Below are 27,906 nucleotides of genomic sequence, written 5' to 3' on the forward strand. Positions count from 1 at the left end.
AACATCTAAAATTATTTTATTTGCCAAACTACAACTGTCCCAGCTATTTACACTTTACAAGCTACTGTAAATATGCATCACACATATAAAAGGTTTACATTTTATATACATTATTTATATAAAGTTCCATCTTATTCATCAAACTTTGATATTAATTTATAGCTGTGTTGTTTCCATTGATTAATGTCTTGAACATTTATCATAAAATATCACACAGATTTGTTGACAAACATTTTTGATTTATGACCAGCAGAGAAACTGCGGAACATATTTTAATGTGGTAGGTAGTCAGTTGTTATTTTTGGCAAAATCTTTTAAAATGACCAAAAAAAAAACAAAAAACAGTTAAACTGAACATAACAACCTGTGTTTAGCATTCACAGCAAAAGGATGTGGTAAAAGCAAAGGACGCATCTCTGTCAAGATTCATAATGCTAAATAAATAAAACCCAACAGTCATGATACATCTCAGTTTCTACAAAAGTTGGGTCGTACAACATAGAACCAGGTTTGGGACGGTGTTTGTTAAAGTTTGATATGAATTTTAGTTTTTTTTGTTACTGTACAATTAAATAGAACATAGAAAACTGTGCTATTATGGGTTGGAAAATCTCCCTGAAGAATTAAATGTTTTGGAGGTATCTGTCCAGCCTAAATTATCTTATCATCACAACACCATACAGTCATAATACTGAGGCCTGAACCATTTTTTGTCACATTTTGGAGGTACGTCTTCATAATACTACAATGCAAATTGATCATTAAAAACTTTTCACCGTGGGATGCCAAAGGTACAGCATTACAGTAACACTTATACACAATAATGCTGGAACCAAAAGCTGTTAATGTGTACTTTGTTGCAGAGAAAAGTGGGGAAACATATCATGCAAAACATTAACTGCAGATCTAAACTGACAACAAGAGTGATCAAAACACTTCAAACCAGTAAGACAAAAAGAATAAGGCCGAATCACAAAGGTGCCAGACATCATCACATTACATGTAACTTTCCAAGGTCATATTTCAGCCAATGAAGCTTCAACATCCATGCACAATGAAATGTATTACTTTGAGATATGTACATAGCCCTGGTCTGCCAATAAAGTGAAATCAAACCTGGACAGGTACAAATACCAGTAAAAATCCTTTTTAAAGCTATTATTATTACTATCATTATTATTTTTCAGGAAAAAGCCGTGTTTCTTTGAAAGAATTGAGGGTTAGGCCGAAAGAGCAAGATTGCTTCGCTTTCAGTCTGTACATTAAATACAAATCTCTGGTAAAATTGGCAGTTGGTGCAGTTTAACAAAAAGACTGAAGACATGAAAACTTCTGTGAAAGCATATGCCGAAGATGTGCATGTCACTTAGTCTGGCTGGCTGTTTCTCACTGTTTCCAGTGCCATTAATCACATAACTATGTATCTAGACTTTTTAATGGTAAGGATTTCAGTAAGGACCCAGCATTAATGAAAATAAGTTACAAATCACTGTAACTCAAGGATAGACACAATTTGCATTGGGTAGTTTTTCAGATCACAGTTTGACATGATTTTGCTCGATTCTTTTATACAGGGCAAGGCATCAAATCCTGAAATCATTTTTTATCAAGAATGTAGCCTAAATAGCAGTAATGTGTAACATATTTAATAATCTACAAACTATGAAAACAAATGAACTGAAATGAAACACAATTTTACTATTGTATGAAATCATGTACAGAAGTTTAAATAAAGTCCATTTGAAATGCAAAACACAGATATAGTTGTTAGCTAAATAAATATACATTTTATTCATTGTATGTGTGCCGCTCTAAATCCTAAAAGGCACCAGGGTTTTGATGCATATGGAGCGAAAGCTTTCAGACACATAAAATATCACTTGCACTCTGGCAATGAAGCATTTCTTAGATTTAACTAAAAGAAAGCAAACAGTTTCCATCCGATTCTGAGACCGTCTCACTGTTGAATCTTTCCTGTCTTTATTTGTCTGCACAGTACCAGCTGCCGCTATTTGTATGTAAATAAAGCTGAAGCAACAGGAAAGGACCATTTCACCATCATAGGTGCACAAACAGACTTGTGTCATACACAGACTTTTGTATGATTATTGAGATCAAATTAATTGTCTTTTTTTTTCTATAATAAATTTAACTTTAAAATATTGGCAGGTAAGATTTTTTTTTTAAAGATTTTTTGTTCATTTATATAAAAAATTTTGTTTGATAAACTGAAGTGATTCTGATCCAGATCCTACTTTAATACTGTGTATTTTATACCGTGATGATGCCCAGCTCTGAGCTGAGCAGCTCTGTAGAGTTTCACTGAGGTGAAATTGCTCCATTTACACTGACTGTACCACATACTCCCATTCATTAAAAACATTCACACACACACACACACACACACACACACACACAGAAGCAGGATCTAGTGGCCTCCTGCAGCAAGGCCACCCCCTGCGGTCCAGTCGATGATTATGAAGCTCAGACTCATCACCATGAAGGACACTCCCAAAGCAGCAAAACAAAAGGCCTAAGAATGAAACAAAGAGAGGGAAACAGACAGAAAACGTCATTATTCTGAACTCAGGTACATGTCAGCGTAACAAACATCTGAAGGCTTCATGTTTAATGCCTCACCAGTATCTTAGGAAGGGAGTTCAGGGGTTCTTCTTCTTTGGGGACGATGCGGATGTAGAAGACAGCAGGAAAGATGAAAATGAGGCAGGGAGCTGATGTAGCACCTGTAAAAGAAGAGGAGGAACAGATCAGGAACACATTAATGAATTAACAACAAATAACCCATTAAGGCCCTGGTTTACCATATAATAGAGGTAAATGTGCAGTGATACGGATGAATATATTTAAAACATTGTGGAAATAAACCTGGTGAGCATCTTCACCAGTCGGTTTGGGTATGTAAAACCCAAACTAAGTGTTTGTTATAACATTACTGTTTCAAATTTCAACCATTTCACTGGTGTTACATTATTATTATTAACTTCTTTTTAACTTCAGAACCATTTGCTAAAAATTTTTTTATTTTGATTATTCTTGTCCAAAACAAACAGAAAAACACAGAGAAACTTTTTCAGGCCTTTTTGTTAAAGGGTTAAAGACTTGCATTATGTGTTTTTCATGGCCTTTCTGTTGCTTTTCTGTATACAAACATATAAACTGATTCAGTGCGTCCAGTATCTTTCCAAGAAACATCCGGATTCATCATGCATGGCTATAAAAAACATAGAAGACAAAAAACTGTAGATTGATTTGAGAACTTTATGACCGACATGATCAGCTTTTTGAGAGAACTCTTTTTTATCTTTTTTCCCTGGCATGTCTTCAAGTACCCCAATCTGAGAAACACTGATTTAAAGAACACAACTCAGTCTGTTTTTAACCAATTTAGTTAAAAATTGAACGGTATAAGACTAGAATGTGTCGAGACCAGAACGGGACGAGACCAGAACGGTTCGAGACCAGAACGGGACGAGACCAGAACGGGTCGAGACCAGAACGGGATGAAACAGGAACGAGGCGAGACCAGAACGGGACGAGACCAGAACGGGTCGAGACCAGAACGGGATGAAACAGGAACGAGGCGAGACCAGAACGGGACGAGACCAGAACGGGTCGAGACCAGAACGGGACGAGACCAGAACGGTTCGAGACCAGAACGGGACGAGACCAGAACGGTATGAGACCAGAACGGGACGAGACCCGAACGGGATGAAACAGGAACGAGGCGAGACCAGAACGGGACGAGACCAGAACGGGACGAGACCAGAATGGGACGAGACCAGAACGGGTCGAGACCAGAACGGCACGAGACCAGAACATGTCGGGTGCAGAACGGGTCGAGACCAGAACGGGTCGAGACCAGAATGGGGCGAGACCAGAACATGTCGAGTGCAGAACGGGTCGAGACCAGAACGGGTCGAGACCAGAACGGTTCGAGACCAGAACGGGACGAGACCAGAACGGGGCGAGACCAGAACGGGGCGAGAGCAGAACGGTATGAGACCAGAACGGGATTCAACCAGAATGGGACGAGACCCGAACGGGATGAAACAGGAACGAGGCGAGACCAGAACGGGACGAGACCAGAATGGGACGAGACCAGAACGGGGCGAGACCAGAACGGGTCGAGACCAGAACGGTATAAGACTAGAACGGGTCGAGACCAGAACGGGTCGAGACCAGAACGGTATAAAACTAGAACGGAACGAGTGCAGAACGGGTCGAGTGCAGAACGGGTCGAGACCAGAACGGGACCAGAACGGGACGAGACCAGAACGGGTCGAGACCAGAACGGGTCGAAACCAGAACGGGACGAAACCAGAACCGGACAAGACCAGAACAGGATGAAACAGGAACGGGTCGAAACCAATTTGGGTTTTTTTTTTTTAAATCAGCAAAAGACTTGTACATTTTAAGGCCATAAAAATTGAGTGTAACTAAAGACAAAGAGGCGTCTGATTCCTCAAACCAACTGAGAGCTACAGTGGGTTAGATTTACTAATTCTGATTTCAATCCAATTTTGGTAAAATCTGTGTTTGTCAATCAAACATCAATGCACACATTAACACAAAACACTAAAATGCTGCTGAATACAGTTTCCTATGATGCAACATATCTCATTTTTCTGTTTCTTTACATAGATGTAACACATGTACCCACATGTTTGCCAAAGTACAATCAGTTGCTTTAAAGAGGTTCTTGGTGATCCTTTAAATCAGGGTTTTTTTAACTTTCACCTCTGACCCATGAAACATGGCCTCCACTCGTAGGATAAAGTGTGATGGTAATATTGACCCAAGCAGCTACTTTGTCCATGAGACAAACCTGCACTAGTGACGTGTTTTAGTTTGGTTTTTCAAGATTTTTGTGTATGTGTTTGCATATCAGTATCTTGATAGCTTGAAACATAAAAAAATCACAGTGTTAAATGGAAGAGATCATCCTGCAAATGGAGATAAGAAATATGGAAAACTAGAGGAAAACATGTAAAGAATTAACATTTATTCTGTTTATATATTCATCACTTTTCTCTCCCTCCACCTTTTATCTTTGTCATCGTGCAGAGTTTTCTAGCAGTCCTTTATACATTGGCAAACAGAGATTTATGGTATTGCAGCAACACCGTCACAGTAACCACAACAGGACTGATGTGAAATTCTGTGATTATTACTAACCAATGATTCCAAAGATGCCCAGAATGTTAGGAGCAAATATCACCAGCATGTTGATGAAGGTGAGAAGAGTCAATGCGATGGCGATGTGGCGTAACCAGTTGAAAGACTTGCTCGGGAATAACATCTGCAGAATGGCTCTCCGTACCTGCAGGCGCAAATTTCATTCATGAAAATCATACCGTGCTTGTGTATCTTTTTTTAAAAAGTACACATTACAAAAAAGAAAAAAAAGTAAGGCTTAACTTACTGGGAACAACACGATGGGGACGGTCAGTGTGACAGCAGTGAGGACGGCAACTCGCACACACAGGATCAAAGTGTCATAAGGATCGATGCGGCTGTATGTGTGCAGCAGTTCTGGCTCCACTTTGTCTGTGGGAACATCAGGAGTGACTAGTTCAGGGATGTGTGTCACTGTCACCAGGTTTTTCATTATGATAGAGGACTAGAAGTAGCAGACATCACCACAAGAGGGTGCTTCCACTTCACGTAACAGAATAGTAGCAAAACGCTGCATATTGTTCTATCATTTCTTCTTCAGAACGGAAATAGAAAATCATTGACACAAACCAGAAATTACATCTGGAGGAAGAGGGAGGGGTGTCTAGGAAACCCTTCACCTCTTCATATATTCTGACACATAGCTGGGTCACAGGAAGGGTTTAGTATGTCCTTTAAATCCCATCTCTCATAAGAAACTTGTGGTAAAATGCAAATTCATTTTTCTCAAAACAACGTGAAAACGTCCAATTAATTTGCATGATGATAAAATGAGAATATAAATAACATTAAACATCAGAGCTGCTTTAAAAAAATTTATTTGTTTCTTTTTAAGAGCCTTTTTATTCCACTAAATGAAAGCTGTTGCAGCAATCTTTTAACCTCATTTTGAATCTTTATTATACCTATCTGGTTCAGGCAATTACATTTGCATTTATTCACAGCTACTGAAGAGAAACAGCATTACAACCTCAGGGACAGCTGCTCTCACCATAAAAGGTCAGGTAGCCAAAGAGAGCTGCCAGAGAGTACATCGTGTACATGACAAGGATGGAGACATTGGACACCTTTTGCATCTTCTTCTGTGTTGGACTGAAATAAGAAATTTCAAAGTCATATGAATGTCACATTCTGCGCCGACATGTCATCAAACATCATAAGGATTACAAAAGGATGACTCACTTGCGCAACTCGGTGTAGATGGGCAGAACTTCAGGGTGGCAAACAAAAGCAAAAGCCAAGATGGGGACTGTGTATGCTGTCTGTGAAGTGCATAAACACATACATGACTTTCTATTATTAGCTGTGCTTTACAGCCTTTCCAAAACAAAGTGTGTGTGAACTCAGTTTAGCAAGTACACCAAAAGACTTCAGCGTCTGTGGCGTCAATGTTCACAAACAATGCGGAACCAGATAAACAAACTGCCATAGCTGCCCACCTGTGAGTTGATTGTCAACATGCGCGGGGTGCAGTCGGAGGCATGATCCTCATGAACCACGTCACTGCTGTACTCATGCACATGGCTTGAAACGTTCAGACTCAAGTGTGCAGCACTGCTATTGGCCGAGAACTCCTCAAATGGGCAAGGGATCTGAAACTTCTTGAAGATAACCTGCAAAAAGATGTAAAAAAAAAAAAAGTTTTTTAAAAAATTTAAAATGCAGCAAAACAATCAGAGAAAGTGCTTAAGGATGTCTCAGTCAGTAAACAATCAATTGATGGCAAGCTCAAATAAAAGCATTCCAAAACAGATCAGGATGACTCAGCCTCATATTCATCTTATCAAACATAAAAAATAGTTCCTATCGAAAATAGGAACCAGGGTGGGAAAGTGGGCAATGTGGGCCTATGTGCCAGGACGATGTGCCAGAATAAATGAGACCCTGTGTGAAGAGAAACTGTGATGATGTGCCACCGTGTGAGCTGGACCAGCTTACTGCGGTGAGAAAGAACACCATGCAGCTGAGTGAAAATCCACTGGTGTAACCAAGGTAACCTGAAAATAAAAACAGACAGACTGTTAATTTAACAGCTTTTAAACTGAACTTACAGCATGTGTTTTTTGTGACACCTATTAGCTGTCTTAAAAACACAAGAAAACCCCTAAAATTTATAGAGGGTTCAAAATTTCACACTTTGATTTTAAAAAAAAAAAGCAGTTCTAAAAAAAAACAGAAAGAAAAAACATCCCACAGACTGACCTCACAGCACCTCAAAAAGAGCAGAAAAAAACATGTTTACACTGTCATAATGAACAGATTGTGCCGGCCTTGAGGGTGCGATTAACTCAGGGGAAATTATGGACACCTGCTGCTTGGACCAGCAGAGGCAGGATAAAAATGCACTAATTGCTTAATATTAACCTAACTGCTCCATCAGAATGTCATTACATAAGCAGCCACATTGTCAAAAAACTTTTTTGATTAATTTCTTTTACATATAAACAATGTTTTACTGAAAACAAACCAGGAAATGCATAAAAAAAAAAGTCAAACTACTTCAAATAAATAAGAGCTGGAAGATTAGGAAGTTATAACAAGGTGTGAGAAAAAAAAACTGGGCTCAGCTTTGACTGACTTGTAATGGGGAATTAAAGGAAAGGAAAAAGAAAAAAACTCTTAAATGCAGCTAGAAGAACATCTGCTCTGTTTCTGACTTTTAAATTTCTAGATTTTTAGATTTCTGTTGAGCCTTGCTCACCATAGTTGCTCTCAGTGGAGTCCAGTCAAACACAAGTACACAGTTCAGATGGCATCAGGTGCCTAACTACCGTGTTTGTCCAAAACACAATTGATCTCTGTAAACTATAAATTTAGTTTAGGAGGAAATGCTGTAGGGATTCATCCTTCTACATATGAACATTGGACAGATAATGAATCTGTTGTGAAGTGAAGCAGAGAATAGCAAATGTATTAGAAATGTTAGTTTCCCAGCAGTGACTCGTAAATACTCAAGAGCAGCTAAGGCCTCAGAAAGACGATAATGTAAAAAAACGTAAAAGGTGAAAGATGATAAATGGAATTTGATGACAAAATGTGTTTATTCTGCCTTGTTTCAGCAGATTTCAGTTCTTTACATCTGTTTGCTTTTCTGTGCCTATTATATTTGTATACACGAAAAAGGTTAATAAAGCTGTTAACATTTGCATATTTTTCAGTTTGTACTTTCAGTGAGAATGAGAACAATAAAGTAGTAACAGAAACTTGGTTAATTTTTACCAAAATGTTTAGTAGTCACCTTCAAAGTGGCTGCTCTTCATTGTTAATATCTGATTTTATAGCTCTAATAGTTGTGTCTGCTGCATTGTGATGTTGGACGTATTTACAGGTAAAAGATCTTTCAGAAAGAAATCTTTCAGAGAGAAATCAGAGTCATTAAAATACTTATTTTTTCTCACCTAGTGTACAGCAAAGACTGTTTGAGCTACAAACCACAAGGACAACATTTCACTAAAGCACACAGAAGCTCGTTCTCACAGGGCAGCGGCCTACTGGTCTGTAAACTAGGTTTATCATGAGGAAATTATTTGTCAGTCTCAGTAAAGTGTTCAGAAAATTCTCCATCAAAGTCTAAGTCACTAACAATGACAAGACCTTGTTTTTAGGTCTGGCTCTGAATTTAGACTTGAGACTTAGTTTACAGTACTTCTGTGGGTTGTTAAACTTTGGGAAGTGAGCTGAGATATGAATCAGTTTAGCTGGGATTAAGACACTTTTTTTTCAATAAAGGGAGATTATGATTTGGGAGATAGGACATATGTTTGATTAATTTCATGAATCTTGACAATCACTTCAGAGTGTTTTAAAAGTAAAACACTTCTTTCTACATTTTTGAAGATAATTCCTGGATACGAATCAAATTAAAATGATAGTAAACAATGTAAGACAATGCAACAGCCTCAAATGGTGGCAGCATGAGATAATGAGACAATAAAAGTAGAAGTGGGGTTTGAGTAACACATCCGTCTGAATTCTTATCAGCTTCACGCTTATCTTTTGTCACACTGATCACGCAGTAGTGCGACAGGAATGTACTCCAGCAGGAAGGAGATTGGCCATTACCGTATTTCATCAGCAGTGATGTAAGAGGAACTGGATTGGTTTTGAAGGAGAAGGTGACTAGCAGTATGCAATTGATGCCTTTATTTGAATTTAGTCCAGCAAAGTAGTTTAGAATTTGGACACAACTTATGTTTGTTTAATTTTTTCCTTGTACCTTGTCTCCACCTTGAATGCATGAAAAACGGTCAGATTTACAGGCTTTACGCCTCATTCTCAACGGTCACAACAAACCTATAATATCTAAAACTAATAAAAACTCATTTAAAAGTGCAATTTAATTTGTTACTCACCAAGTTGTTTCATTAAAGCAAGGGGCAGGATGACACTGGCAGAGACCAAGATGACCAGGTAGTTTCCATTCAAGTACCACAGGCTGTTTGGGAAAAAAAAAAGTTTACTTTGTGAACTCAATGCTTCAAGGACTGCCAGTGAGAGTCAGCACACACTGCACACAGGGGCAGAAACAAAAACTGAGTAGTAAGTGGAAAGGACGGGGAAAAAGGGCTCACATATTATCTATCTATCTATCTATCTATCTATCTATCTATCTATCTATCTATCTATCTATATATATATATATATAAATAGATAGATAGATAGATAGATAGATAGATATGTTTTTTTTCCTAAAAGTTAAGAAGCTTAAGAAGACTACATTAATATACAAGGTAGTTAAAAATCCACAGGTTGGTTTAGATGCCTGACCAACAGTAACCTGATGGGCTTCAAGACTGGAAAAATGTGTCTGTTTTTGTTAAGTAACAGAATAGACTGTTACATAACCTATGATTTATGAGGCGGTTTGGTTTCAGAAAAGAAGACACAATAAAGGCAGCAAAACAGCACTAAAATAGTCTAAATATTTTAACACACTGACATGTGTCCCACCGCTCACTTTGTTCACTCTTTCAAGGTAGTAAAGTAACAAGGATGGACATATATATCATTTCCTTCCCTTACTCTGCTGATGTATCATCACGGGCTATATGTGGCCACCACGTGTCCTTTCTTAAAACAAACATCCTGTGAACGCCCCTCATAAAACATGCCCTCCCCTCATAACTCCTAAGAAGCCCACATCACTTGGAGCATTCATGTGTATTCTTAACATGCGTAGGTGTGTTTGCATGAGGACGCAGTCAAGAGGTTCTTTGCTGAGCCTATGACAAGCTGGTGCTCTTCATTGGACTTATAGTGAAGCCCTATTTTGTAACAGCTGGTAGTAGACGTTTCTTTCTCCTCTTCTTTCTATCACTCCTGACATTGCTGCTTGCAGGAAACAAAGGATATGTGATCCATTTGCTTGTGTATTGCGTGTGAGCAGGGCAATAAAAGTAAATGTCAAACATCAACAGCAGCAAGCAGCTTCCCCAGCAACAAAAACCTTTCAGAAATTATTGTCAATCCATTAAAGACTACTATCTCCTAAATCCGGTGCACAGAGAGGTCTTTGTGCACCAAAGCCCCCTTTTTAAGTTGCTAAGCCTGTTATTTTTGACCCTGAATAAAACACAACTATGTGGATCAGTTGTCTGCTGCTGCGCTGAAGTCAGCAGCCCACGCTGATCTATGAGACCAGCAACATGTGTGTGTGTGTGTGTTTGTTTGCAGGAGTCCCTTGAAAGCAAGGGAAGCCACAAATGACAAGTCATGTCTTATTTGGCCTTTTGGTCAGTAGGTCATTCCAAGTTATCAGCTTTCACAAGTTAGTCACTTAAAGTTCAACTCAAAGTCAAGTTCTTAAGGGCAGCTCCGAGTTGTACTTAGATGTTTTTCTGCAACTTGCAAGTCTTAAAGGTTTAACAGTGCAGACTAGCAGTGAGCGTAGTACAAGTCAGTCATATTACAATGAAGCATATGACCACAGCATGTGAACTAACTGTGACAAATCACCTGAGATTTTCTCTGTAGTTTCCTGTAGTTAAGCTCAATTTTTCATTGGTTTTTAGTACATAGTTCTGTTTTTATTTACCCACCAATCTACTGTTTTACTTTGATTTCTGAGGCCCTTCAGTCTGATTTCAGTAAAACTGTGAAATGTCTTATTGATGAAATTCAGCCGCTCCCTGTGTGCTAAACTTCATGGCAAATTTGAAATTGTTTCAAAATCCTTCAAAATGTCACATATTTTATACACGCATCATCAAGCATGACGAGCAACTTCATCAACCCAGGCAACAACTTGTCTGTTGTACGTTTTTATGTCTTTTTCAAAAGCTGCTGGTCATAAATAAAACCATAGCATCACCACACACCCCTCTCATTCCACTCAGTTCTTTCGACGCCATGGATTTGGATAACGATGGGAGCGTCAAGTGGAAACGGACAGTGAGAGCTGGCCCTGAGCTGACCTGTCCTTATGCTCAGCCTCGGAATTTGGCACCACCGCTTTACACCACCTGCTGCTGTCATTTGAGTGTTTGTCTGTGTGTGTGTGAGGCCGACAAAGGAGTCTAAATAAATCAGTTTCAATTGTGGTGAGGTCACCAAGGAACTCAAATGGTTAGGCAGATCTAAGAAGTCTGGGAAAGTTGAAATCTTTTCTGTGGATTTAGGCCGCCTCAGCTACTTCTTCTTCTTCATGTAACTGTAGACAGATTAAAGGAGTCCAGGATTCTGAGGAGGACACACCATCTGTTGCAAAATTTCTCCTTGTCACTGAAGATGGTTCTTTATGACTCCAAGTTTAGGACTGATCCGATGGTACAGTGTAATGGATAAGAATCTAAATATAGTTTATCCCAGACCAAAATGAATCAGCAGTAAATGATAACCACGTATCCTTGGGAAGGCTCAGATCTGTGTCAGGGTAATAATAGGAATCACACAAATCTGGGTAACTAGTCAAAGTTCAACAAATGTTACAACAAAGCAGCGCTGAATAAGCTGCGCCCAAGACAATATTGTGGGATCTTCTGTTTTTTTTATATTTTAACAGAGGGACTACTGCAGGAAGGGAACAAAAAAATTTTAAAAATGAAAAAATTGCAGCACTACCAGCACTACCTGGCAACACCTGCATCCAACTGGACTCAGCAGTCTGACCAGCAATTATCTATTCAGTCCTTTAGTGTTTGATTTCTTGCTTGTGTTGTTTTTACTCTCAAATGTAAGTGAAAAATCAAATGATTATAGAATATAAGAGAATAAAACAGAATAATGGTAAAATAATATTGAGATCACTACTAGGAAATGACTTTGAAGAACACAATTATTCTTCTGCATTGGATGAAGTACAAAAAAAGAACGCTATAAAAAACTGGAATGAACATTAAAAAAAGAAAGGCAGTCGGTTGCAACGCTTTTATAAGTTAACTCTACTAAGTTTTGTCAACCTTAATTAAACAGAAAAGTCAAAGTTCAACAATCTTAGGATTGATATTCAGGTCTACCAATAGGAAGGGGTGCCCTGGACAGGTTGCCAGTCCATCACAGAGACGACCCCTCCAGGCTTAAACCAGATAACTATTTCCTGTGAGAAAACAGTGCCTGTCACCACACCACCATGTAGCTCACAAGTCTGTATGTAATACCACTAATACCCCTTAAAAATCATCTTATTTATGAAGTCAGATGACAACATTTTATGTACTGAAGTTACAAGAATGTCTAATACATTCCCATAATCTCGATGTTATGATATTCCTATCCAGTAGAGAGAATACACATATTTATATAAACCATACACACTGATACACACATCGAAAACACTTAAGACTCAAATATGCACTATTGTAAAGTGTGATTCTTTATTTAATACTAGCAATTAAAATGTATTCATATTATTGCCATGGTCAGATGACACTATTCCAATGACCATTTGGTGCCCTTGGTTGTTATGGGGGCACAGATCATAATCTAAAACTGTCTCTACTGAAGAATTTCATTATTTCTATTTGTAACGAATTTTACTTTTCCAGCTGCTTTACCAGATTTTTTAAAACTATTTGTTCAGTTAACTTTGAAAGAAATGTTAAAATGACTCATTTTAACATTTGGGTTTCTGTGTATGCTTGTAGTCCTGGCTGATCTTTTTGAGTACAATGGTTGTTTTTACATTTGAAAAGGCACTTTCAGTCCTCTATGGACCTTATGAAGAGTGTGTGTGGTGTGACTCTCATGTGAAGTTTTGCAACCACATGCTGACAGCAGTGAGGGTTTGTATTATGTGTATAGCGGCAACTAACAGATACTCAGTCATGGCCCTCCAGTTGCTCAGCCAATTCTAAGCATCCATTCCTATCACACCTCCTAACGCTGACCGAATCAATAAAGGGTGCAAAGTGAAATATTCACTCCGCATGTAAACCCACAGGCCCCTTGACCCAGTGGGTCAACAACAAACAGGAATCGCGTGCCTTTCACTGACACTAGCACAGTAATGTTGATATTGTAAAGCAAATAAATGTCAGTACTCACTCAGAGTTGGGATCGGCCTTCAGGAAAGCTTGAATGACCAGTGGTAACTCTGACTTCACAATGTACAGGTAACTGGACATGGCTGGCATAAGATAAGACAAAGATAATGTGAAAATGAGAGGACAAGCCTACCTGAGTGGAGTTTATTGATCAAACGGACAACAGCAAGGCCATGTCATGTGAACAGTCACCACAACTGTTATAAGATTGTTGTACAAATCTGAAATCCATGTATTTGGAAACACATTAATTACAAAGTTTTTGTAGCTCCTCACCTCCAATGTTCTGCAGGGTGATGGCTATACCAGCAGCCATTTTTCCAGGAGTGCCAAAGGCCCTGTACCCCAGCTGTTCATAAGCACGAATTCCTGTAAACAGATTACACACAATAAAATTCAGCTGTATTTAGGTGTCTGTCAAAACAATGCAATAAAATGGCTTGAATAAATAGACAAATAAAATACCATAAGTCACTGTGACAGCTTTAATATAGGTCTAAATTTTGTAAAAAATGGTCACACATTAGATTTCATTAGTTGAAAAGTTATTATATTTCTCCAAACAATCCCAGTTAAACTCTTGGAAACTTCTGCTGGCAGGAAACGTAATCTTTCAAGAGCAAAACAATAATTATGTAACACTCTGCTGGAGTGTTTGTTTACAATTTGTGGCCCAATTAATCAAAGTACTTTAAGTTAAACTACCTTTTAAAATGGTGATAAAAATCTGGTCTGTTCAAATGGAACAATTTTATTACTATCCAGGGATGGACAAACATTCCATCTTTTAAAAATGTACATAATTATTATTTCGTTACAAAAAGTTGAGGCCTGATTTCAGACTTACCCACAATGCCAGAGGATTTGAGCAGTAGATGAATGGAATAAGATGATAAGGCTGCAATTGCAGTCAGAAGAAACCTGTAATACAGGATACAAGTGAACGTCATACAGTTTGCTTAGTTGGCTTTGTGTTTGATTTTTTCAAGCTGATTCTGTTCACCTCAAAATGCAACAACTGTTCCTGCCCAATGTGAAAAGCTGAAATAAACAGTAAGCATGAAACAAGATAAGAAGTTCCTGAGGAATTTTTCAAAAAAAAAAAAAAAGACTATGATTTAAATCCACTGATAGTGATCAATAGTCCTACATGTGCTGTTTTCCATAATGGTTTGGTCATTTTGTGACCACTGTTAGTCAGGTCCTCCATCAAAGGCACAGAGATCTTAGTATATCTGGCCAACATGCTCAGGTAAACATTCCTGATGGATCAGAGGGTAAATACCCTTGTTTCTCAGACTTTTGTACAGAACTTTGTGCACATTCTGCATTTACTGTAGCTGCAACTAACAGGGAAATTATAACCTTAGGCTCATGCCTGTCATCAGAGGGACTGACTTGATGTTTAGAGAATTATTTGACTCTTACAACATTCTCTATTCCTATCCTCCTACATAAACACAAACAACATGACCAGGGCAACCAGGGTTGCCTTGGTTATGTTGTCTGACAACAGCAGTCTACACAAGGCAAGGGAAATAAAAAAAACAATCCAGATGGCTGGGCATTTTGGTTATTCTGAGATGTGGCCTTTCTAGGACCTATATAGGGCAACCAGAGCAGGGATAAGAGCTTGGGAAAAGTAGGTATGAATAGATTAGGGGGCATATCTGTAGTGTAATATGTCATGACAGGTTGTAAATCAAGCCTTTATGCAATCACACCAAAGCCATCTGCTCCAAAAGTTCCTAAGTAATCCCTCATGGAAAATCATTACAGTCTCAGGGCTGATTTTGCTAACTAATTGGTCAGGAGTTTGCCCCTCATTTAAGTTCATTCAACCAAACCTTAGCAGTAGCAAAGCTCTACATCTGCACAATACCCTAGCATGTTTTAAGATTTCTTTGCAATCTTTATTTCTTCTTAATATTTACTTTATTTACTAAGAGATAAATGAAAGGCTATGTTAGTCTGTATAAATTAACACATCATTAATACATAAACATCAAATTTTGTATAACCAGTAGTCTGAGGCAAGCAGTAATTTAGTTTAGTTTAGCCTAGCTTACTCTAGCTAGCTAAGCTAATTTTGTCTCAGAGTTGGAAGCCAATTCTGAGCCAGCTTTTGCAAACCCACCAACATTACTCTTGAACATGTGTTCATTTGTTAAACCTGTTTTTAAAAAAACTCAAGTGTGAAGCAGTTTTATAGGTTCAAGTACATTAGCTTCTCTGCTGCCAAAATAATCATGACAACAAAGCTCAGGAATGTCAGTGAGTTTTATAGGTGTTACCAAGAACAGTTTGTTTTCTTCTACTTCAGACTAGATATTTCCTTTACTGTATATCCCGTCAACATACTAAGCTATGCTTACAAGCTCTGGCTAAGGAGAAAACAGAGGGTTTATCATTCTTCTAAAATGAGAAACTGTCCACACTTAGAACAATGGCCATAAAAATAATTTATGATTATGTTTCAAGCATCCAGACTGCATAGCAATTACATTTTTTAAGCAACGCCAAGTATATGCCGCCCACTCCAGCCGGTTCCAGGCACCAAAATTGATTATGATGACCTGGCACTGTTGTATTACATAAAGAAAACGGGAAAGTGGAAAGAGTTTGGGTTTGTAACATTTTAAAAAGGCATGGTGAGTAAAGATAACTTCACCCACTTATACAAGCTATTTTTCTTTTTTTTTTTTTTTTCTTTGAACTTTTTAAAAACTGAGCATTGAAAATTGTATTGCATTCAGCACAATATTATGTTACCTGAACATCTAACAAGTGGCAGGCTGTATCAAATAGTAATATGTTTTGTTCACTAATGCTACACTAAAGCTTATGAAAGATAGGATTAAAAAAAGACAAGACATTATTGAAGCATGTAACTTGGCTTTTTACTTAATCTTGCTGAAAAAATGTTGATGAGGATATCTTTAAAACGTCCCAACAAAATGATTTGGTAGTATTATTATTCCCCTTATATTTATGTTGACTTCCCCACCCACTAGAACTGGAACGTTTATCACAATCTCTTAATATATACTTTCATTGTTTGATTGTTATTGTGACAGAGATGATGCGCTTACATCCTATGAAAGCTTCTTATGGCTTGAAATATAATTTACTCACCAGAAGAGGAGAATTCCAGTGTTGGCCATGGCATAAGCCAAACCTAGGATTCCGCTGCCCATAATGGCATTGCCCAGGTTGAAAACTGACATGCCAAAAGAGGTTTTTCCTTCAAACTGCAAAAAAAGTTTGAAAAACACACACATAGACAAAAAAACAGAACAATAAATTGCAAAAAACACTAATATTTATGTAGAAAATGATTACTTTATCCCTTACATCTGTGAAGCGTATGGGTTTCTTTCCATCCGCACTGGGCAAAAACTCCTCGCTCTCCTGTCCTCCTTCGGGGTCATCAAACCTGGGGACCAAAGTATCAGCTGTTAACAATAACCACTTCTGAAAAGTGAGGACTTATCTCCTGCTGACTGTAGTAAATCAGATGTTTTATTTGTTCGTTATGTTGAAAAAAAAATCAGAAATTAAAAAAACCCTACACACGAACTACTAAAAACATACCTGACTGTTTGAGTGCCATTTCTGTATAAGGGTCCACCAGTTGAGGCGAGCACAAAAACAAGGCAAACATGCATTTTAAGAAACAAATATTTTACAGGAAGGAAGTCATACTGTATGTTGCTCACCACATCTGTTATCCTATTCCTATCAATGGGAAACATTTTAACGTTTGCGCTGATACTTGCATATAAACAAGAATATTGGTTCATGGTTACTGTGAACAAACGAGAATGTGGTTTGCACATCAGTATAACAACAGAAAGACCAGAAGGACAAAGTGAGATAAATAGAGGATAAATAGAGGAAAAACTACGGCTACATGCTTTGTTAAAGAGGAGACAACAATTTCACTGTGTGGAGGGATATGGAAGAGTACTTACTGATCCTCTTCTAGCATGGTCTTCAACGGTATGCCTATGTCATCGCTGAGGTCGTGACTTTTCCCGTTGGATAATATGTTCATTTCTGATTCTGCAGGCTCCATCAGCGAAGATTTAGCAGATTTCCCTCTGCCTGTAGGAGGTTAATGATGGAGCGAGTTCAAATCTTGAATATCTAAAACAAAAGGGTAAAAGGACCTGAGTGAGAAATTACCAGTTTGTGACAGATGTACTGTTTAATCAATTCAGTGTATGCTGTGGATGTTAGATTGCACTTAATAATGTCAACATTGTTATGCTGGCATATCATCTGGAAAATTATCAAATGTTTTTTCTTTTAACTTTGATCTTATTTTAATTAGAAATTTAATTGCAAAAATCTGAAATGTATTAAGCTAGCAGGTTTGTTTTCCACTGGCAGATTATTGCCAATTGTTGGTTTACTTACAAGGCTTAAAAATGCCTTTTTGTTGTTTTGCTGTGTTGTTGCTCTAAATGATACTAAGATAATCCCTTCTTTTTTTTAAAAAAAATGTCTGTGGATGTCTGTGTTGCAAACATAAAGCAATACCTAAGATTTGCATGCTACACAGTGACATCGAGGCCTGTGATGTCATTTGCTCATTCATTGACCCTGAATTCATTTTTTGATTCATTCATTTTTTTCCTGAAACTTTTACAATACAAACTGACACTAATGGCAATGCATTTAACTGGGAATATGATCATCAGACATAAATTACTGGTTAGCATGATGGGCTCGTGTTTCAGTAACAGAACAAACAAGTCAAACCACCCAGTCAAAGGTTAAAGTCTGTTCCAGTTTTTCTTTGTTTTGTTTGCTCTTCTGTGTCGTGCAACCATAGCTCATCAGTACCACTGCTAACCCACGCAATGACTCAGTGGTCTATAAGAAATGACAAAATAACGCAATCACACAAAAAAGCAAAAAAATTCCCAACCACTCACACCAATGTGCCAGGCACCCTGCAAAGCAGTCATTACTGAAATGCCTTAATTATACCTTTTAAAATCACTTTCTGGTGCTGAATGTGTTGTCCACACAGTAACCACATGTACAATCATATCCCCAAGTGAGATTTCACTTTCAGAAAAGAATGTTGAGATGAATAAGTTCAGGAAAGGAGATCAATCATATCAACACAAACAAATGCCCTGCGGTACCCAATGAAAGAAAAACATACATTAAAAAGAAAAAAACTGACAAACAAATTATCTTGACAATTAACTCTAAAACAAAAAAATTTTTTAGTAGCCTCCCCACTGGCCCCAGTGAGTATAATGATTATTCTTCACAATTTCACAGTGTGAACTCAGTTGGACAATGGTGTTTTGTTAGCAGCTTCCGCTGTGACCAATGTACTGTGTTCTTATTGTCCTCTCAGCCTGAAGATCAGTTACTGCCAAATGATACTGTACAATCAAAGCTTGTTACTGACACCATGTCATGTCTGCTGGAGAAGAAAGCTGAGAGAAATTAAATAAAGTAACTCAGTTTGATGCTACATATAATAACTCAGAATAAGAGCTGTTGAAAGCATGAAAATGTTCTCAAAGAAAAGGGGTAAAAATCTGAACTCGGATCTTTATCTTTCCATTACCTAATCTATAAAATAAGGAATTTAGTCATTTTTATCTGTCCAAACTTACCAAGCTCTTAAATGCAGCTACTAACAGAAAAGCCCCAACTCGTCCTGTTTCAACATCAGATTTTGATCATTAACATTTCCAGAAACAGGATAAGAGGAAAAGTGTGTGAATGTGCTATTTTAAAGGTGAGTCACATTTTTGTGCAAGTGATGGCATGATTTATGGAAAATAAACTCAACATGCAGGTAAGAAAAATAACCCAAACTTAAAAATGTGTCACTCAAGGAACACCAAACATGTTTTTTTTTTTTTTTTCAGGAACGTCAGTAAAGCGTGGGATCAGTAGATTTACAGAAACTACAACATAAGGCATACTCCCAAGGCTAATTGGCATTTATATTTTTCCATCTGCGCCATCACTGTTTTGTTGTTGTAGGGCTTGATCTTTGTTGATTGATCTATGATTACCACCGTAAACTGAAGTATTTGTTTGTATAATGGAAGTCGTTTCATTCAAGCCTTCTCATTTCCTTGGATATCTTTTTATATCCCATTCCTGATTTACACAGTTCAGTTACCTTATCTCACAGATCCTTCAACAATTATTTTGTTTTCCCAATGACTCAGAATCAAGAAACATCATTGAAAACATAGGATGGAAGATACAAAGGTCTGTCAGGAACCCAAAAACTTACTGAGCTTTTATGTACTCATACACACACACACACAGTTACAAGAAAAGAGATCACAGGTGATGATGCTTTCCTTTAATACCCATTCAAACCCATTTGTATCAACATATACATATTATCAGGATAAAATCACAAATTTTTTCATGCATCACCCATTTGTGTATGGTTTAAACTAGATGTAAGCTTGGAAAACCACTAAATTACAGGGGGGAAAAAACACCAAACAAATCTCCCTTTCTGTCTGAGCAAATATCTTCTTCTTCTGAGTACCAGAAGAACAACCTCACACTGTACAGCTGCCCTGCTGAGTTCGGAGGTAAAACAAATCAGCCAGTAGAGCAAAAGGTCCCATTTTGAGTAAGGGAACTGGCAAAAGTCCAGAAACTCAAAATGGTCAGGTTAGAAATGTTAGCTGTTTCTCAGTATTGCAGAGCAGAATTCTTCTCACTCATTTGCCAGCTACTCTTGTTATAACTGGACAAAAAACAAGCAGCAGAAAGAGGGAGGGAAACAGTGGGGAGTAATGGCACATGTAGATGAGGAAATGCACGAGGTTTGGCCAAGAGCGCCTGGCAGCACCAGCTCGTCCCACGCCACGTGGCTTCTGGGGACAGAGAAGCACATGCTCATGTCCTGCCTTATCAGCCAGCACCTGAAGCACACTCAACTATTGGGACAGGCAAGCAAAAGCTTGTTTATACACAACAGTTCTTATGAACCATCAGCATTGTAAACTTACAGGTATGATTTGGGCAAAACAGCCGACTATTTCTCCTCATTTTGAGCAAAATATTCTCAAATGCAAAACAATTCACGTCTAACTATTTCTATGTGAATCACAGTGGGTTAAGAAATTTCACTTGTTCTCTCCTCACATCTGTGAACAGTTATAAACCTAAAAAAATATCCTTATTTCTGAATAGTTAATGTTAAAGCATATCATTTAAAAAAGTGTATGCAGAAGTAACCTGAGAAAAAAAAAATTATCTTACTTGAGCTGAATATATCAAATACAAGACATTTCATCTGAAACTAAGACTTTAAAATTTCATAACACGAAAATCTTTTAATCTAAATTTAATTTTAATGTCAGTATTAAAAATAAAACTAAAATACCACTCTTTTTTGTGACCAACACTATCATAAAAACTCGGGTTATATTGTTGTGTAGGTGCAATCTGTTATATTTGCTGGTATCTTCTGTCTGGAAACTTAAGTTAAATATTGGTAAATGCAGTCAAACATCAGAACAAGGTTTTACATTTAGTCATTTAGTCACATCAGCCAGCCATATGGAATCAATATGAAGACTAAATAGCATATGTAATGAAAACAAAACTACATAGAACTTAGACATGGAGACTGCAGCTCTGACACCTCGCCAACAGAAATGAAAAGAGTCATAAAATGAAGCATCCACTTGAATCAAGGCTGAGTCAAGATAATTCAGTATCTTATTGTGTAAGCAGTCCATATCATTTGTGTACAAACGGATTTAGAAGAGGATATCAAGCTGATCTGTCAGTTAAAAGATAATCTGCTACATGACTCTGAAAGCCTGACAGTCATCCTGTGTTAATGTTAGTCCATGTATTGTGCACGTGGGTGAAAGTACAAGATGATTTGGATGGCCAAGATTTGCATAAAGCAATTAACAACTTAGGAGGTAACCAAGTCATCACATGAGATTCATATTTAGCCTGCGTAGCTCTCTGAGCTTCAGCATGTCTACAAATAGGGATCTGGAACTTTTGAAACCCATCTTGATCATGTTACAAGTTGGAAGCCATCTAATGGGCCATTAGTTTAGGTTCGGTCAGCCATAAATGGCACAGATGTCAAAGTTCTGAGGGAAAAGGCAAAAATGTTTATCAAAGAAGGATTTAAAGAGAATCAAAACTTTATTAAAGCTAAATGTTTTTATGCAAGGAACATTCCTCTTCCTTCAGTGCAGATTTTACCTATGAGATTTGTGTACTAGTTCCTTCATTTACCCGACAAAAAGGTTTTTTTAGCCTGAATTAGAAGGGAAAAAATTACTATTGAACTGAAATTATTTAAAAAAGACTTTTCAAATTGTTCCCTTTTTTAAGCTGTATAAACAGAGAATAGACTGCATTATTTAAAAAAAAAAAAAAACTTCTGAGGTTTATTTTCATATCAGAATGGGTTTTCACTCCATTTCACTCCTCTTCTAAGTTCTAAATTACAAATGAACAATGTTTTGATGTATTAGGTGATAGTTATTCTATGTCTGGATTCCTGCTGTTCTGTTGCGTTATAATGGTTACATAGAAATAAGATCTCGACCCTTTTATCAAATCATAAAATAAAAATGGCACATTGAAGTACCACGTACAAAATGCTATTTGATTCAGCACTTCTTTTTTTTTTTACTTAAAGTAAATTCTTCATTCTTCTTAGTTACATAAGAAGTCAATTAACTCTAATTAAATATGAGTACTTGTTGAAGTGTGACATGGTAGGTTTTAGACAAAAGCAGCAGATAGCAGCAGGAGGTAGCCAGTAATTACACAAGCATGAATCTCAGGGGGCACACAGCGCAGGTCTATGATGAGGGGAATTTGGGGGTTTTTAGATTTATATTAACATGGTTCTGCAGATCTCTGAAGTGACATTCAGTTGGTCTCTGTAGTGTAGACTTGTTTACAAAAAAAAGCCAAGCAAAAGGTGTTGACAGTGGGCTATAGAACTAGTTAGCATCAACTGTATAGGCCATTACTGTAACCGAGACATAAAATATCAATAATAGTGAATGAAGTATAAAAGGCTTGAACAAATTAGATGTTGTCAATAGAAGATTTTTAAAAAATTATTTCAAGTGAAATACTGTAATGAGTTTGCAAGTTTTAACATGACATGTCTCATATTTTACACGGAAAGCGAATGTAAAACAAAAATATTGTTATGACTGCAGAATGAGTCTTTTGTTGTGATAAACCAACAGAGAACCAGAAAAAACCTTTAAAGTTGTGTTTGAGTTTGCCTGTCACTGTTATACCCAGAAGTCAGAATTATATAGATCAAAAATACTTTTTTCTTTCTCTTTTAATGGCCCACAGTCAGCAGGAATGACAATATGGCCCCAGACCCAGTCCAAGCACATTACTGGACGAGTTGGTTTTCTGAAAGGCAGTCAATGCCATGGCAAAGCTAAATATTCTGACACTTTTTCCCATGGTCTTAATACACCTGTCAACTTGGGCCACCTCTCTGCTTCAGTTAGGGAATCTTTTTAAAGTTATGCATTTAATTCTAAAGCAAGTTTTCGTAGAGTAAGTTTGACTGAAAACATGAAGATGCTTTGAGGATGAAGGGTGTTCAAACTTGAATACTCGGCAGCTAGAAGTCGGGTTGTAAGGGCCCTGACAGTGAGCCAAAACAATAAACATGCAGATCAGAAAAGGTGACAAGTTGAAACCTGTTTTTTTTTTTTTTAGCTTGTTTTATGGTTTGTTTTTTGTTTTTGTTTTTTTTTATAGCTTGTTTTATGGGTTTTTTTTGGTTCTTTTTTTTTTTGCTTTAAGCTCTATGTTCAGGACAGACCAGAGTCAAACCAGTCCAATACCACCTCATACAAGCTTGAACACAACACTGACTAAATACATACAAACTCAACAGAAGAAAATGACTTTCTCATGACTTCAGTTTAAATAGACAACAGCACATGATAAAGCTAGGCTCAACCTACACAGATTATGAGCCCCATGACAAAGATAATAATAACCAGTGGAGTGGTCGACACATAACACTTGGGCTGACTGAGATACAGATATCCACAGGTCTCTTCAGTGTGACAGAAGAGCAGCTGGCTGCGTCCTACGCGGATAAAACACTGGCTTCCACACAGTAGTGTGCACCTGTCCGACTCCCACTAAAACTGGCTAAAACATTTTAATCGCCACACAAGTTAAGGTCACTGACTGCAGTTGCGCTTATCTGTCCATTCTCTGCTCCCATGAAAACAGCATGGGAGACCATATGAGGGTGTTTAGATAAGTAAAAACTTAAAAAATCTACACCCTGTCCAACATCACTTTGGATAGACAGGTCGTCTGTGGACAGCCAATCTACACACAGCGTCTCTGTTTTTAAATTCCCTAATATGTAGTTAATGTCTGAGCATATGCTGTATTAAAATATATAAACAAAGACTGCAACTAGAAATAACAACTGATTTCCAGTACCAACTGAGAACAGCCATGCAAGCTTCATGCTGAATTCAATTTCCAACTTGATTGAATTTGATTTGTACTACTTAAGTTCTGGATATATAATTTCTAACATCAATTTGCAGAGCTGTCAAAGCATTCAACAAATCACATTTTAACACTGACTGATTTAAGATTAATATAAAAAATGACAACACCATAAGATTATTATTAGATTGTAAACACACTGATTATAGCAAAGTCCATATTATGGCTTGCTTTATATGATGAAATAAGACACTAGTAAACTGACTTTATGATATAAATTGGCTTGAATACAAACAATCTCACGGTTCTGCACATCCAAAGGAAAATACACACAATAATATGAGATCATTCAGAACAAAGTCTTCAGCATTACATACCGAACAAACTCTAGGTTAGTTTTACATCTTTAGGCTCATAAAGTAAAAGTTTAGTTAAAATCCTTCAAGTTATTATCATCCCTTCAGTTCAATGCAGACCCCACTCACTTGTTTTATGTAAACAGCTCCCAAAACAAAGACATGCGAGTTGTGTATCCTACATATTTCTGTTGGCTGTTATTCACCACATAATTTTATTCTATTTAATAAAAACAAGTTAACATAATAAATGGGATGAGGGCGGGGAAGAATAATAGTAATGTGATACAGAGTTAATAACCACAAACACAGTGACAAGAGGCAGAACAACAGAACAATTTCTGCTTGTCAAACCCGTCCTTCTGCTAAATGACGCTTTTTTTTTTTGCTTTTTTTTTTTTTACGGCTATGGGTAAAAAAAATGACATGTAATGATGTCAGCAGACATCATAACATTACACAGCCACAACAAAAGCACTTTACATGGACTGTTGTTTGTAACACGTGTTTATTGACTGTTTTACTGAAATGTACTGATGTACTTTTGGGTCGGATGCAGAGGAGCAGCCAGACACGTAAAAAGGTGACGGCATGAGTTGGACGCGTTTCACGTAGGCGAGGTTATTAAGACATTTGCGTCACACCGTGTGGAAGTTTGATCAAGCCCACTCATAAAACTTATATATCAGTCACATACACAGCTAACATCCCATCTCATGTCGTGTTTTGGCACCGTTTTAGGTTTGATTTACCTGTTGCGAGTTAAGTTTGATCCCCAGGCGCATTTTCTACGTGCAGAGCACGAGTCGCACGAACAAAAGATGGACACCAGTATGTCATTTACTTCTTGAAGCACATGGTCGAAACATCTGGACATGGCGATCACCGCAAGAAGATAAATCTAACTATTCTCTCTTTATTGATCACCCTCGATAGGAAGCAATGTCTTCGTTGCCATTTGATCGTGCATGTGTCCCGCTGGTCCCCTCCTCCCAACAGATTTCATTGAGCTAGCCTACAACTCTGTGTGATTGTAAAGAACATAGCTAAAAACAATCTCACAAGCTTTGACTATCAAATAAAAACGTGTAAATGCAAATGAATCCGTTCTAGTTGAAGCCAATAGTTTACTATACATACAAGTAATTAGGTCTTTTTTTTTTTTCTTTGCTTTAAATAAAAACATGGAATTAGTTAAGTCTTACCAGGCTGCTGTCACAAGGTTTTCAGCTCAGTTCCTCAGCTGAGTGTCAATAATTTCAAAATCTCCTTTCGGATAAAGCTCTTTCTTTTTCTCGAGCTCAGTATCTGCCTACTTGGCTGGTTTTTACGCACACCCGCGCCGTGTCTCCCCAACGCCGCAGCTACAACGTGCTTCTGGGAATGGTCGGCATTGTAAAGAGATTCTCAGCTTTACTGTGGGGGTTGAGTTTGGTTCGCCTCTTGAACACCCCCTCTGCCACAGGAGCTGCCCCGCTCACTACAAGCATGAGGTCAGGTTTCAGCGCTTGGTTCCAAAGCCAAAGAACATCAGACTTGGGAAGTGATTACGCGTTTTAGGCACGAAATGATCAAGAGACAATCTGGAGCTGCAGTAAGCATACATCAGAACAGAAATGAGGGTCACACACTTTGGATTATTTATCGATTGAGCTCTGAAAATGTGCGCGCGCGCTCTTTGTGCGCTTTGGTCACAGAAAGTCAATAAATATCACATTTCTACACTGAAGTCTCTGTCTCAGATTCTGTACTATCGTGGATCTGATTCAGCAACCTGATTTGGGAGCTATTTTGTCGGCTTTCTGTGGAATGTGGAGAGTTTTCCCTCCGCTCAGTCATGAGTGAACAATAGCTAAGTAGCTACTTAATGCCGAGGTGAGGAGGTCACTTCAGGGTATGGCAAACAAAGAGTAAGAAATATTCCCATTAACTAACTGGTTTAAACTTTTCAGAAAATGTAATGACCATGTAGTGATTAATTCACATGTAGATAACCAAGTGTAGGCTACATTACAGTTATTTTGTAGCCACCTTTATTCAAAGCAACTAATTATTACTGAACAAATTGGGGGAACTGGGGTTCAGTATCTTGCCCAAAAATAAGCTGAGGTGTAGATGAGAGAAGTTCTGGACCTGCAACCTGGCTTGCAAAACATATAACATTGAAATGTAATAACAAGAACATAGTAAATAATAATTTTGGCTCAAATGAAACCTTATAATGTTGCAGTAAAATGCATTAAAAATACAAGACATGCACGGGCACACATGCACTGCAGAAGAAATTTGGTGAGGCATAAGTTTCAATAGATTCACTAAACAGAAAAATCTGAAGTTATTATTTTCTTTTTCTTAACCTTTGTGTCACCAGGAAGATGCTTGAGATCGAATGACCTCTTCTTTGAGCATGACCTGACCAACACTGCAACCTCCCATCTAAAGGCCCACCTTCTGGTGGCTTTTGGAGAACATGTTGACTGAATGTCATTTAAGGATGTTAAAATTCAGCAATTTGTGATTTTATGCCTCCATTAAAATACAGAATTGTATGCTCAGAAGAGCCCTAATGTCTGCTGTAGTTTAGCTTTACAACAAAGACACCTTTTTCCCAATCAGAGCCAAACACACTGTTGAGCATTTTTGCAGTCTTTCAGTTAAGCAGATGCACCACTGACTGAGAATTAAATGCATTGTCTACTTGCTTGTCAGTAGAGATGAATGATTCATGAAAGCATCTCTTATATCAGAGAGATGGATAATTGGTAGCTATATTTAAAACTATTGGATGCGGATAAAAGAAAAAAAAAGAGACATCATCTGGACAACTCAGCAGGCCATATGGAAGAATGGGGTCAGCTATTGTGTTATATAAGCAGCTAAGATGAAGATGAAATGCTCGGCAAAGCATCCACTCTTTGCTTATATCACTGAAATCAGCATACTATCACTTTTAAGTTACTTAGGTATGTTTCTTACTCACTTATACTCAAACAGAAATATCAGGAGTCAGATTGGTGGCCTGCACAAAAACAGGTTTTTTATTTTTTCCATTTTAGCCCTGTTTTACTTTAAACCTTTTGCTCAAAGCCCATGAAACAAATCTAGCTCTCCAGTAGCTTGACAAGATAGGAAATTTGTTTGATAAAGTATACACAAGATTCAAAGTTACGAGGCTTTGTCGGTTTATTTGAATTTCTTTACTGAAAAACTTCTGCTGGTAAAGTAACACCAACAGGAACGATTCATTTAAAATACTGAAATATTTGCAGACAGTAAAACCAGCAGTTCATTTATGTCAATGATACTTTACTCAGTTCATCAAGCGTTTTATATTTATTTATTTATTTATTTGTTCATTTCATTTCATGTTCAGTTTA

At 37.6% G+C, this 27,906-nt stretch overlaps 1 protein-coding gene across 1 annotated transcript; it reads right to left on the reverse strand.

Annotated features, from left to right (window-relative positions):
* Positions 1 to 25,937, reverse strand: slc38a3b (solute carrier family 38 member 3b). The gene is made up of 16 exons (XM_079241861.1): positions 25,735 to 25,937; positions 17,651 to 17,825; positions 17,031 to 17,112; positions 16,812 to 16,927; positions 14,524 to 14,597; positions 13,953 to 14,045; positions 13,678 to 13,759; positions 9,549 to 9,631; positions 7,135 to 7,193; positions 6,636 to 6,809; positions 6,379 to 6,458; positions 6,188 to 6,288; positions 5,444 to 5,568; positions 5,197 to 5,341; positions 2,641 to 2,744; positions 1 to 2,533 (listed from the first exon to the last, which is right to left on the reverse strand). The coding sequence occupies exons 2-16, from the start codon at positions 17,752 to 17,754 to the stop codon at positions 2,429 to 2,431; spliced, it is 1,527 nt and encodes a 508-aa protein (XP_079097987.1). The 5' UTR covers positions 17,755 to 17,825; positions 25,735 to 25,937; the 3' UTR covers positions 1 to 2,428.
* Between the last annotated feature and the right edge of the window lie 1,969 nt (positions 25,938 to 27,906).

This window comes from Telmatherina bonti, assembly GCF_933228915.1.
Source record: "Telmatherina bonti genome assembly, chromosome: 6".
Taxonomy (NCBI): Eukaryota; Metazoa; Chordata; class Actinopteri; order Atheriniformes; family Telmatherinidae; genus Telmatherina; species Telmatherina bonti.